Source organism: Botryllus schlosseri, chromosome 12 (assembly GCF_051294905.1).
Source record: "Botryllus schlosseri isolate E-star chromosome 12, Bs_hap1, whole genome shotgun sequence".
NCBI lineage: Eukaryota > Metazoa > Chordata > Ascidiacea > Stolidobranchia > Styelidae > Botryllus > Botryllus schlosseri.
The window spans coordinates 5,303,262-5,318,248 of NC_137247.1; the positions used below are offsets into that span (position 1 = coordinate 5,303,262).

At 40.7% G+C, this 14,987-nt stretch overlaps 1 protein-coding gene across 1 annotated transcript; it reads left to right on the plus strand.

Moving 5' to 3' along the window:
* Window positions 1-11,357: 11,357 nt before the first annotated feature.
* Window positions 11,358-13,191, plus strand: LOC145452382 (uncharacterized). The gene has a single exon (XM_080330577.1). The coding sequence runs from the start codon at window positions 11,560-11,562 to the stop codon at window positions 12,394-12,396; it is 837 nt and encodes a 278-aa protein (XP_080186703.1). The 5' UTR covers window positions 11,358-11,559; the 3' UTR covers window positions 12,397-13,191.
* Window positions 13,192-14,987: the final 1,796 nt, after the last annotated feature.

The following is a 14,987-nucleotide window of genomic DNA, read 5'->3' on the forward strand; positions in this document are numbered from 1 at the left end:
ACCAGTAGCGCTGAGTGAGCTGTTGTATAGGAAAATAAAGGGCACGTAATTAATAATTAAACATATTCGGGCGTGCCCGTAGGTACAATTATTAGTTACCAGGGTCGTAACAGCACTTCATCAGCCCCCCCAAACAAAAAACGTTGGTCCTGGGCCCCCATCGGGTGATAAACCAAACTTCCGGTGGACTTCACCCCCAGACCCCCATTCGGCTGTCCGCTATTTGCTGATACTAGGTATCTACATTGGGTGCCCATTTACTGAGGCAGCTACTCTCGCCTAGACGCGCAAAGCGCGAAAAATTTCACTAATTAATGATCGAATTGGTCAATATGATCGGGAATTGCGTGTAAATTGAGATCAATTTTTATCCTTTCGCTGCTCACGTAAACAGATTTACCGGTAGAGCTGAGTGATGTGTGTTTGAAAGGGTAGGACCCCTCAATAATAATTATACATCTTCGGGCGTATACCCGTTGGCAGGAACGAAACGTCACTTCGTCAGGCCCCCGAAAAAAACTGGGTCTTGGGCTCCCATGGGGCGATAAACCGACCGCCCCCCCCCCCATCACGTTGTTTGCTTTTGCCACGGAATCAGCTGTACTGTTTAGCGAGCCAGTGCGAAGCGCGAAAACTTTCGATAATAATTCATGCTAAAATCGGTCAGTAAGATCGGGGATTGCAAATATATTGCTATCAATTTCTTGTCCTCTCTGCTCACGTTACCTGATTTACCGGTAGAGCTTAGTGAGATGCAATGTTCCCTCTAAGCTGCCCACGTGCGCAGTGCTGACACCGTCTCTGCGGCTGCGCACAGAAAATCTACGTTGCGCACAACAAATCTGAAGTTATGACCTTTTTTAGTCGTTACGCACTGTTGTCCAAGGGCCAGCGCAGTGAGTTGTTGAGTGTGCGCAGACTCGTCAAAACTTAAAGCAAACATTGTGAGGTGTCTTGGAAACTGTAGGGCCCGTAACTAATAATTAAGCATATTCGGGCGGGAGAACCCGTTAATATGACTTCGTTGCATGATGTTATTTCGTGACCTCCTGTCTGCAATATCAAAAAATATAGAATCGCCCAACAGGGATATCGCCCAACAGGAATATCCCTGTCGCCCAATCGTACTAAACTAAGAGACACACACGATTTCAAATTGGTGTTTTTTCACTGGCATATAATTTTTCCCTGCCAGATGGAATTCATCTTCTGGGGTTCAGATTGCCAATTCAGGAACATTCGGTGCCAGTCATTTAGGCGCCCATGGACAATTAAACCTATATGTATTTTGAAGGCTATATATAACGAAGTTTTCGGTGTTAATTTGCTCTGAATACTCATAAGGATATGTTCTATCACCACATCATCTACTGCGAAGCCATTTTTCTCCAGTGCCCCCCATACCGCCCCCTGAGCCCAGCCCATATCGCCCCATGAGCGTTTCCGCCCCCTTCAAAATCGCCAGCGCCCCTTGGGGGGTGCTGGGAGCAAGGTTTAGAACCACTGGTGTATATTAATATAGGCTATCACTTCACTGAAATGTAGGGTTGGAATTAGCGTTCACACGAACCTGAACCTTTCAGAGGTTCACACCATCCCTGGTTAACAGTGTTTTGCCAGCTCCAGATGGACCGAAATTGCTAAAAACGCGTGTTGAAAATAGCTTGATGTCGTTAAATCCAAATCTAAATAAATTCTAAAAGTTAACCAGAATATCCAAAAAATTTTGTCAGCTATCCATTGCTCGTCTGTGTCAAACGCCAAATTTACATTCCGTAATGCGCAACGGTCACCACAATGCAGGACGGAACGGGCATGTCAACAATAACAAAGCAGATCGCTTTGCGCAATGATCCCTCTGCCTGGTGAGGTTTGCAATCACGACAACCACTTAGTATAGTCGTGACATAAACAACCGCTGAAAGGGAATTTGATACGAAAAGCCTCCTAGATATAACTGTGCCTTGCTCGATGCGTCCGTGAGGTGAAAACTTGATATCATCCACCGATTATCGCTGAAACGGGATTGCCTTCACTGAACTGCTATGTTGGAAGCTGGGGTAGCCTATTAGCCTACTTGAACATAGCATGGCTTGCATCGGGATTTCTGGTCACTTGTGTGTGATTTAGACCACTGGTTCTCAACCTGTTTAACCTCGCAGACCGGTAAAACTTCAAAACCAATCTCACGGACCGGTGAACCTTCAAAAGCTGAAATTCACCCCTAGATTTAATCACGACAACTTTAACGTGATGTTGGAAACGCCATTTAATGATAACTTATTTAATACTAGATATTTATACATGGTTCTATTGAAGTTTCTACAAGGCGAAGCTCGCGAAGTCCTGTTAAATACTACTAACTTGATTGTGATTGTTTGGTATCATTTGAAAGAAATGGCCATTTTCTATTTGATATAGCCTCTATTATACTGCCAATATACTTTCGTAATTGAAGTTTGTTTTAAAGTCTCGTAGCTTTTAGATATACATTGTCCGAAACGGGTTATAGGCTACTTTTTGACAGATTCTAATAACACATGTACCATTGTGACGAACGCCTATGAACTCTCTGTTGCGGCGCCATGTATAAAATACACTTCTAAATTAGTTCAAAATTTGAGGTTTTTTCTCTAATCTATGAAAAAGTATCCAACTTCTTGCATTTAGGAAATAATATATAAAATCTAATATATCTGGCGAACCGGCAGGAAACTTGCTACGGACCGGCACCGGTCCGCGGACAGGCGGTTGTGAACCACTGCTTTAGACCATGCTATCTGGGAGCAGGTGAGCACTGAGCAGTAGAGCAAACCGGCCATTATTGCGCAGCCGATTGAGCATTTACACCAAGGGTCGGCAACCTACGGCCCGCCAAGCGAAATCGTCCGGCACGCAACATAATAATTAGTTTTCACATGAATGCGGCCCGCCGTTTCACAATGAGTTTCAATCAGCAGTGCAGCTATAGAAATTAATTTCTATAAGTGCAGCACTGCTTGGAAAGAATGCGGCATTGATACGATATAAGTTGCTTAAATCGTATTAGTCTATTGTGACGCCACAAAACGAAGGCGGTTGAAGTAGGAGATTGAGATTGTCTAGAGTAGACTAGATCAGTGCTTATCAATCGGGTATATCTCGCAACCGAAGGTGTACCATGCTTTTTGAAGGGTTTACCGATGGGGTGTGACAATAAAGGTGTCCTTCCTCTGCTTCAAAAACGCTTGGAACATCTCAGACGCAATGACAAAATCTCAAACTTAAACTGTTTAATTACAGATAGCTAGCCTCCGTAGGCTAGTTATTCATAATTTAATTCACCAGAAGGCATTGTGCGCCAATACTACAAACCTGAAGTGTTTTGGTCACAATGATTAAAACTGTAAATATGATTCTGTCTCACAAACTGAATCACCAACATTGTTACGACAGATAACTAGAAGCATAGAATCAATATGGCGATGTAATGTATATCTGCCATGTTCGCGCATTAAGTCGAGCAGCTATGCTTCCACGAGTCTATGAACTGAGAAATGAAATAGCATCTTTCCCCGAAAATACAAGTATCGCCGACTCATAATCTTGTAATCGAAAATGGGTATATAATCTTGCTTTCCTGGTAGGCTACATTTAATGTCACATTTGAACAAATTGAATTTTCAACTTCGGGGGGGGGGGGGGGGGACAACTGAATACATGAGATGTTGAGGTGCATTTGAAACAAATCTGCGACTCGGGGAATGTCAACAGTACAGAGTAAATTATGCTCACTTTCGTATACTGGAGGAGAGAAAACCTAGTACCAACACTATATCTGTAACTGTGATACGAAATTTAATTACTGTATAGTCACCCGCGCTTTTCCGACATTCCTTCTATATAAAATAAATTCTGACTATTCAGTACTGCATTTAATGTGGACGCCAATACCATTGTCTGAAAATTTCAAATGGGCCTTTTTGAAATGCGATGCAGTTGGATTGAATGACAAATTTCATACAAAGAGCATATCGCTGCATGACTTTGACAAAGAGTACGTTCTAGAAATTGATCTTTATCCCAGCTTATCTAACGATTCAAAACACATCGCATCGATTTTGGTAGCACGTACGCATGTGAGCAATAGCTTTGAACAATGAAATTCACGAATAGAAAGCCAAGATCACGTATCTCGGACGCCCATTTAGAAGATGGTCTGATTCTTGCTTCATCTGACTGTTACCAGAAGTTGAAAACCTTTCTCAAAGCAAGCTGCGTCAATTTTCATCTTTATTCTGCGTTGTTGAAGTGTAGGCCTTAATACTTGTGTTTTATGATTGGTATGATTGAGATTGCAGCAATGTAGGATAATATACCGAAGTGAGCGAAAAATATAGTATTAAGAAAAATTCCGGCCCGCCAAAATGTTGTACAGTACACTCGAAATCTGGCCCGTGACTAGCAAAAGGTTGCCGACCCATGATTTACACTCTCACTCTCGTCCGCGTTTGCTCCTGAACTGCTCAGACGGCATGGTTGCGTCACAATACGAAACTCCGTTACAATGCAATATTTGAACAAGCCATTTGTGGTACAGAACTTCAGAATAACGCGAAACAATAACTTCATATTGTTAATTTATTCGCTAAAAGCTTTTCGACTGACCCTCATCAGTAGCGAACGTCAGTGATAGGGTGGATCAAATTCGAAATGTAAGAACTATTTTGTGTCTATGACGTAATAATAACAAAAGCAAACAACTAGTAGACAGGCAAGATACGGTATAGTAACGATACAAAACAAACGTTAACGAGCACATATTCGGTTATAAATAACCGAGAACACAGCACACAACATTAATGAAATATTCCAAGGGTGTAGAGGCGTTCCTTCTGGCGACAGAGAATCGGCTTTCGCAGCTTTATGATCGTAGATTCCAGGACCTTCAAATGAAAAAGATAACGGCCACGAGCAACTATAGAAAATTGACTGTCATTGTAATGATCAGCACATTCTGGATGGGATAAGAGATGCTGTCCAATATAGCCGAATTACAACCAGTAAATTGATCATAATCACGCAGTGTGTCAACAGACTGCGATGATGGAGTTGGAGAAACATTACTCATTCTAATTTGCCGTGGGATATGCTGGCGAATTCTTTGCTGCAAGCTCTGAGACGTTCGACCTACATACCGACTGTCACATCGGCACGTGTATTCATATATAATGTTGCTTTGATTTGTCGCAGGTAGCACATCCTTTTGCGTTGCAGGCATCAGAGATTTCGTCATGAAGATTATCTGCGGTTCTACTTGTGAAAAACAATGCCTCACTGACGATTTAATTTGCTTTTCAAACCCGTTGGACACTTTCCCAATCCAGGGAAGATGCAAATAAACGGGACACTTTCTAGGTCCAAACTGTAAACTTTTCTGAAATCTTTGAGTTTACGATCCATGGTCATTTTAATGATATGATCAGGATAACCATTTGACTGAAAGATTGACCGAATGTTCTCCTATTCAGAATCAAGTTTGACTCTACTACAAACAGCACCGTAACTGCCGCACCCCAAACCCCCCAATTGGGGGGGGCGAGCTCGAAGGGGGCCCAAAATTATTTCGTGAATTAGCATAAATCATAGAGTATTTTTTGAAAATTTATGCAAATTTTTCAAATTTTTTTCGCGATGCGCGCGAATTCCAGTAGCCATTTGTCTTTATTATTGGGGATTGGGCCATTACCACGCCACGACCCACCAAGACATACAATCAAGTTTTGGGCCATATAACATGCGACTCCAAGAAGTGTGCCCGAACGATCGGCAGCGAGAAAACCTTGGTCGAAAAGGTCTATGCTCTTATGCTGATCGAAGACTTCGTTATATATACAAAATACATATAGGTTTAATTGTCCATAGGCGCCTAAATGACTGGCGCCGAATGTTGCTGTCTTTGCAATCTGAACCTCACAAGACAAATATCATCCTGCTGGGGAAAATGTTATGCCAGTGAAGAATACCAATTTGAAATCGTGTGCGTCTCTTAGTTTAGAAGCTCACGTTTGGGCGATTCTATAGTTTTTGTTATAGCAGACTGGAAGTCACGAAATAACATCATGTAACGAAGTCATATCAACGGGTCCGCCCGCCTAAGATGTTTAATTATTATTGACGGGCCCTCCCGTTTTCAAGACACTTCACTCGGCTCTACCGGTGAATCTAATTACGTGAGTAGAGAGGACAATAAATTGATAGCATAATATATATGCAATCGCCGATCTGATTGACCGATTTTATCATAAATTTTCGAAAATTTTCGCGCTTCGCGCTGCCTCACAATGCAGTACGGATGATTTCGTGACAAACGCGAACAACGTGATGGGGGGGGGTCGTTTTACACCCTATGAGAGCCCAAGACCCACGTTTTTGGGGGCCTGACGAGGTACCTCGTTGTTTCGTTCCTGTCAATGGGTATACGCCCGAAGATGTTTAATTATTATTGAGTCGTCCTACCTTTTGTAACACACCTCACTCAGCTCTACCGACAAATCTGATTACGTGAGCAGAGAGAAGATAAAAATAGATAACAATATATATGCAATTTCCGATCTTACTGACCGATTCAATCATGAATTCTAGAAATATTCCACGCTTCGCGCGCTTAGGCGACAAAAGCTGATTCACTAAACAAACTCCCAACAATATGATAAATAGCAGTAAACAGGGTATCGCCGGAGGGGGGTCTGGGGGGCTTCGCCCCCCTGAAGTTCGGCCTATAACCCTATGGGGGGTCCAAGACCAAAGTTTTGGGGAGGGCCTGACGAATTGCTGTTACGGCCCTGACTACAAATCATCAGAGCCCTGTGCACCAGAGTTCTTACCAAATTAACTTTACGTTTAACTGGACAGAAAAAATCCCACGAAATATATTGCCCACTGAATGTAGGCTTACGGTAAACTGATGTAACAAAGTTAGCACCCATCTTTTCAACAACAACATCAAGGAATGCTAATGAATTATTAACCTCTTTTTCCATGGTGAATTTCAGTGACGGGTGAAGACCATTCAATTTGCTCAGAAACAAATCACACAGGGATTCATTCTCAAATATGGCGAAGGTGTCATCAAGATATCTTTGATACATTAATGGTCGATCAATATCATCGAATAACCGTTTCTCGTAATACCCCACAAAAATGTTGGCCAGAATGGGACCAAGAGGTGATCCCATTGCAACACCATCGGTCTGACCATTCTGGCCAACATTTTTGTGGGGTATTACGAGAAACGCTTATTCGATTTTACTTCATTACAGTAGAACTCACACCAACAGGATGGCCGTCTGAGATGGAATATCCTGCTGTGTTGACTCAATTTAGTTGCTAAATTGCCAATAGCCCACCGATACAAATATTTGGCTGGACGTGTTTCATTGGGCATTGTGTAAAAATAAATGGTTGGATTAGTAAAGTCAATCACGAAGACTTCGAAATGTTCGCAAAAATCCGTTTTCTCCTGTGATGTAGGCATACATAACCATTTTCCCTAATAACTCCAAGGTGAGCAGCTAGATATAAATTAACAGGCTTGACGTTATATGTTCAATAAAAAAATTGTTTGTCACTTTTGGTGTCATCATTGTTGCGATCATACCCAAATGTGTTGCCGGAAGCTTTATGCCCAATTATTACATTCGCCCCCACCTTTCTTTGTCTAAATGCATTTTCAGCAGTTGTTGCTATGAAATCGAAGGCGCAGATTTTAAAGACAGGACCACGTATTTCAAAAAACGCAGTTAAATAATTAGCTTTGAAATAATAAAAGTCAATCCAATTTCTGCGGGGATCCGCGAATACCAAAAGGTTGAGAACCACGGCTCAAGTTCATATTAAAATATTACGGCAAATCAGAAACCGTCAAAATTGTAAAGCTTTTTGTATATAGAACTGACGTTTGGAGAAATTATTAGCACAGAATCGGATTCAGCAACCATAAATTAGCCTAAATCAATCATTAAAATTTTTTACGCTAATTTTTTTTTTGAAATTTGTAAACCAGTGTTATCTCCGCCTCGGTCAACGTTTGCCCCCGTAACGTATGATATATACCTCTGAATAAAGTTATGTTTCATTTTTTTGCTGTTCGATTGTTAGTTTGCTTTGCTGAGAGTGATATTCAAATTCATGGTGTTGTATTATGTTACGAAGGTATCGTATTTTAGTTTATAATTGTATTTTAATGTTAGGCAAAGTAGTGTTTTACTCGCTGGTACGTATTTGGTCATAATTTTTTCCCCAAGGTAAAAAAATGACAAAACCCATCATTGAAAAGCTGATAAAATTATCTTTCCAACAGAATATAATACGTCTTTATAAGAATTTTTTCTAGATTGACCGAAAATTCTACAGGACTATTATTGGCGAAATGCATACGCAAACTTGAGAAAAAAAATCGCGAGACCAGCAAATTTATGCATGCTGATTTTTCACAGCAGTTATATTAGCGATTGGTGCATGATAAGTCGAAAACACAAATGGAAGTGTGGGGGTCTGTTGAGTCAAGCTTTCCAGAATTTGTTTGATTGGGTCCAAGACCATTGTTTTTGGAGGTCTACAAAGTGTTGTTACAGCCCTGCTAGAAACAAACACTTCCTTCCGTCTTATTCTTCGGTCAACAGGTGATTGCGCGGTAAAAAATGACCTTTTTTAATCATCGGGCAGATTTCTCCTAAGGGTGGAATTTTGGCTCAAATTTCGGCCAAGGGAGGCACGAGATGAAAAAGGTTGGGAACCACTGGCCTATAGGCGATGTAAAGAGGAGGCATGCACACTGAATGAAAGTAATGAAGATAGTATAGAAAAAAGAAAGCCACAAGAAATAGTGACGCATGTCATGAAAAGCGAGATCGATTGGTCAGTCGTGGTCTGGTAATCTTGAGGATGGACTGTATTGTGATGAGAGAGAGAGAGAGAGAGAGAGAGAGAGAGAGAGAGAGAGAGAAACAGTCTTTATTTTCATCCAACCAAAATGCATAACAACAGACGGCAATGATAGTGGTATACAGAAGATATGCTTGCACAGTATTCGGTATTAAATAGGAATGATCGATACAACCTTGAGGGTCAACTAGTCTGATCACACCCACGTCGAACAAGGCACACTTGACTCCGTACAGTACAGTCTGGCTATAAAAATGATAGTTAAAAACGGAAAATAAAACGGATTCAGTCAGTATCAGTTATTAATATTACGATTTTAAAACACCACAGAGCTCCGATATAATGAAAATATAGGAAGGTTTCAAAAAGACTTGGAGTAGCATTTCAAATCAGACACCCACCAGGTCCTAGGCCAGTGTTTATTAACCTTTTTAGCGCTCGTGCCCTTGAGCTGTCATAAAATGTTTCTCTTAACCCTATCCAGGATAGAAACAGCACTTTGTTAGGCCGCGCCAAACGCATATATTGGCCACCGTAAGGTTTTCAGTACAACTTCTGTGGATTTCACGAACAGGAGACATTTCAGTGACTGGAGATATCAATACCGAAGTTCTTGCCCAATGTGCTGTGTGTTAGTGATAAAATATTCATCGCCGCCGGTCTCTTTGGCAATTCAGTTGACTGCGCCGCAGGTGTTCACTTGGTCCTGGTGTTTTTGCGGCGAGATTCAAGGCCAGCACCGTAATGCCTGTGTCTGTGTGCGAAGTAGGCCTATATATTTAAAAGATGAAAACATTAAATTCGACAACTGCAACGCAAAAATAAAAAACGACTTTATCTCCACGGGTGACACGAGCTCTGTGTGCCAATAATATTCACGATCATCAACCAACACCATTCGAAGTAATTAACGAGCAATCAATCAGTCGCTCGCGCTATTATCAACGTCCGAGGTAACAGTCAATACATAAAATCTACACAAAGCCACAGTCTGATGGTCCCGCGCCAGCGGTTTCCATAGCCTTGGACTAAATCTCCCTGACGGCCTCAAGCGAACCTTATCTCATAATTGCGAAAAGCTTGACCCATTTCAGCTATTTTTAATTATTTATTAGCCTATACTATTATTTTGTCGGAGGAGTTGGGACCTAAATTGAAAGCATCAGATTCTATTGATGCGGCACACACACAGCTAGAGAGAGAATCTTTATTTGTCCAGCTTACGAATCAACATCTCACACAACCAAAATAGAAAACACGGTGAAATGCGACATGTAAGGTAGCAGGCAGGACCGTTACTGCTGGGAGCTCAAAGGGGCCAAAAATTATTTTGTGAATGAACGTAAATTATGGAGTACTTTTTTTGAAAAAATGACTGATTTTATACGTGATTTCCAATTTGTAATCATCTGTTTCGTATATTCATTCTTGATGTCTGCTGAATAGGGTACTCTAGTATTCCAGAATTATTGCGTACTGCGACTTGTAAATGTGCATATTTTAATTCATTACGGGCACGGCGCAGGGTGCATGGCGCAGTGTTTAATTCGATTATTCGATTCGTTTCAACGGGAAAATATTATATTCCGATAAACTTGATCGACACCGAATGTGGGATGATGCCGGAACGAACAGTCTCAAAATCCGGCATCCACCTCGGCATGGTGCCACATGGACGAGAGACGATCAAAATGACTGTTGTGTTCACCACCAAATACGTTATTCCTACCTTGCAGCAAATCAATAAAAGTTCACAATTTACGTTCCATTGTCATTTTAAGTAGGCTTGAAGTAGACTCCGCTTAGTTGGTGCACTTCGCTTCAGCTGTCCTTTGGTCGCATTAAGCGGAAAATTATGTCTCAGGTTTCAGAGTGAAAAGCATTTTATGTGCGAATTATATACGTATCACCATAGTTTTAACGTGACTATTTCAATGAAGTTGACTAATTTTCAGCAATTCAGTGCCATATCAATTTTTTCGTGAAATGGCGATGTCTTTATTCAAACTCTATTATACACGCCCATGTCGAAATGGAAGCATGTGGAATTAGCATCACTCTCCAATAAGCATATCTGGAACGTGTCGAAATGAGTAAATTATAGCCACCGTAAATATAGCCTAGGCGATACTGTTAATTCCAAAAAATGCCAAAAATGACCGAAATTTAAATTTGGCCTGGCAATCAATCAATCAGGTTTATAAATATTTTCATCGTTTCAAAACATCACAAGACTGCGATACAATGAAAAGATAAGAAGGCGCAGCTTCTATTGACTCGAGTACAGTTTTGTATGGAATCCAAAATGGTTAGGCAAGCCCTATTTCAAGGAATATGCTTGCGCTAACGATTCATTTGAATATTGAACACCGTATTCATATGTAAATATTCCTATTCGCCCGTCGTCAATTTACCAAATAAAACTAACCAAGTTAATATATCGATTGTCGGAATTTAAATTACGCTGCATATGCAGTTTACCTGTAAAAAGGATTCGGTGCTCTGGGAAATGAACAACTATATATGCGAGGATGAACATGAACGCATTACAGTAAAAGTGTTTGTTAGTCTGTGCGCCAACATTATAAAGATCGCTTGGCAATCGACATATAATGGTGAAGCAACATAACAAATATGTTTACTACGGAAAAATGTTACCAAGATGACTACAGCTCAGGCGACGTCGTACAGAGATACAACAGTGCAACACTAGATGGGATCGTTCAAATGATCACACAGTTGATTTGTGAGCATGGGGAATTGGAAGGTAAAGATCTTGAATGTTTACTCGACGTGGCGTGCGGGGACGGCGAAAAGACAAGGTTGCTGTCCAGGCACTTTAAGCGTGCGATAGGACTAGACGCGAGCGCTGAACAGATAGCCCAAGCGGTTCGCCGCACCAACTCCGCACATGTCGAGTTTCGGTGCTCGACCGCGGAGAAATTGCCGCTTGCTGATCATAGAGTAGATGTCATTACGAGCATATTCGGTTTGCACTACTTTGACGTGAAGGCATTCATACCTGAATGCCGACGCGTCCTGAAAGAAGATGGTATTGCAATATTTTATGCGCATCGGCCATCCAAGATTATAGCAAGCGACAACGACGCTTTGCCAGTCATTGATGCTGATGTCGCGGCGATGAACGAAAAGCTATGTAATAGAGCAAGGGAACTATCGCATCCTGGCGTCAACCTAAGCGATCTTCACTGGTCCCAATTCCAAGAAATCGACTACAAACATAAGGAGAGGATAGAAACAACGATGATTGTCGAGACTACTCTTGGCGGATGGGGCAATCATTTCCTTTCAATCCCAGGTAACAAACGACTTTGCATCAATCCCACCGACAATCCAGTCACAGAATTATTGCAATCCGTGAAAAGGAAATGGTTGAAAGAAGATGTCGATTCCAATACCATAAAGATCAAAATGGTCAATCGTGCTGCGATAATAAAATTGAGAAAATGACTGACCAACACTCTGGGGCAAAACTCCACCTGAATTAAAAACCCGTATTTCAACGAACTTAAACATCATTATAAAAAGCAGCTCCTGCAGTCATAACCTAATTGCCATTGTTTTTGTTACGTTCATTCTCGTACCGTTGGTATCATTTGTACTATTTACTTGCTACTTCACTCTCTGGTTAATTACAATTGCTCTATATAGCTAGATTGACAGCAGTGATATGCCAAATCATTCATTATAGAGACACATATATGAGATCTATGTAATTTGTGTTGCATATAGGCTACATAGGCCTATATATATGACTGTATAATATATAAGGTAACCAGCTGACTTGATGGTCGTATCGCTGGCTACCATCTCAACGCCAGTACTTTGTTGCATCTCGAAATAAACGAGCTATCTAGTGCACTAGCATTTAGAAGAGAATGGATAGGCCTAGATACCGCTGCCTGTCAAATTTCATCCGATTACGAGTAGCAGCGATAGGGATTTACGGCAGTTTAATTTATCTACCTTACGAAACCAAATATGGCTATGCTGTTGGCGTTGTTGCTATTTACAAGAATAGGCCACTTCACTCATTAACCAATTTCTCGTGGATTCCTAGCCGATATGCATGCACAATGCACATAAGAGAGTTATTAAGGGTACCTATTAATCAGAATATTTGCTACCAATAAATCACGCATATCGCGAAAGGTTATGAAAAAGTCGCATGGATTTAGAAAAAATCTATAATATATGTCAACTCACGAAATAATTTAGGGCCCCCTCCGAGGTCGCCCCCCAATTGGGGGGTCTGGGGCAAGGTAGTTGCGGTCCTGCGTCGAACACAAAGAGGTTGTGAATAGCTTGCGTTGCGGCAATTGTTTGCTGATTAAAACGACAAATAGGACCGGATTGCTACATTTCCTGATCGATATTAGCAAAGCGTTTGCAGGAGAGAACGAATTTCAATCTCACGCACACTCAATAACGCACTGTCGAATTTCCCGCTTCAGTCAATATGACTGTGACGAAAATAGCAATGTGGCTTGGACGCTTATGGGCGTAAAACAATTTAATTTGGAGGATGTACAATTGTACATTTACTCTTCTAATCTGGAGAATATAAAGTGTTTGAAATATTTTGAAAATTGAATACGAAAGTGTAACATTTAGAACGTCTTCGCGGCCCACCTGAAATAGCTTCGCGAGTAGAGCATTTTGAAAAATTCCAGTTGGCGATAATATAGTGTTGCCATATTTTGGAAATCTGAAAAGAGGACACTTTTACAAAAAAAGGTCAACTTTCCGCCCAGCTCCTGAAATGCCCGCCGGAGCTTCACTCCGGTGCTGATTTACGCCATATCAGTCCAATTTTGCAGTAAATATGACCTAAATTCTCAAAAAAGAGGACAAAATCTCAAAAATGAGGACAAAAGGGCGTTAAAAAAGAGGAGGTAACCCTACGATAATAGGGGTTTATACCTGGCATGTTTGGTATCAAACTAGGAATATGCTACAGATGTGCAAAGCATAACCGTTTTGCCTGTGGCACTTGCCAGTTGCAACCAACTGGTTTGCCCAAGACACGGAAATCTTCAGAAGAACGAATATTGCCTGGAATGCTGAACAATTTGTTGTAGGTAGTGCTCTATGTTTCGTTGTTCTTGCGTTTGAAATATACGTGGCGAAACACCGCTTGTTGAGGTATCTCTAATATTGCGTTCAAAACTACATGGATTGCAGTATAATTTATTAACTTGAAGGCTTTTCATGTGCCCCTTATCAAGAGTTAACGGCACGATAAGAACCATACAGAAAGAGATTCAAGGGAGGAGACTATACCCCTCGAATTGAAAAATTAGTGAAATGCCTATAACTTGAAAAACTAATATAGCTATCTATCTGAAATTTGGGCACAAGGTGTTTTAGTTGACATCCTAAATTTGACAAAAATTTGGCGATATATGGTCGACGATTTTATGATTTTTATCGAATTTTGTGATTTTTCGGACTAATTTCTAGGAAAAATTTTCACATCAACATTTTTTAATAAACTCGTTCCTTAGAGCTCTTTAGGGATTAAAATAGATCTAATGCACCAGGCAGGACTTTTTTCTAGCCCTACAAGGAGTAACATATGAAAAAAATCATTTTTTTTTTTAATTGAAAATATGGCATTTTTCGACTTCCACGAACAATTGGGGATAGACCCCTTAACAAGACCATGAAAAATGTCCTGTCTGGTTCAGCATCCCAAAATATGTCTATCTTCAAATTTTCAAGTTGATTGGATAATTTTTCTGCCTCAAGAATGCTTACTAGTACTCATAGTTACGCAAAATCAAAATTTCGAGAAGAAGCCATTTTAATTTCGCCACACATAAATGTAATAGTTATACTTTGAAAACTTCATTTTAGCATAGTTTGTACACTCAAACACTCCCAGGAGTATATGTTTACTTTCAGCATTTTCAAGTTTTATGGTTTTTATAGCGTTATTCATTGTTGCACTGATCTGAGCGAGTTGATTTCCATTCTTTAAAATCAATTTTCCCTCATGATTTCACACGATTTGCTGTAGTTGCTCCGCTAGTCGACAA

Coding starts and splice junctions, on each gene's coding strand:
- LOC145452382 (XM_080330577.1), top strand. CDS start 11,560: ATGTTTACTACGGAAAAATGTTACCAAGATGACTACAGCTCAGGCGAC.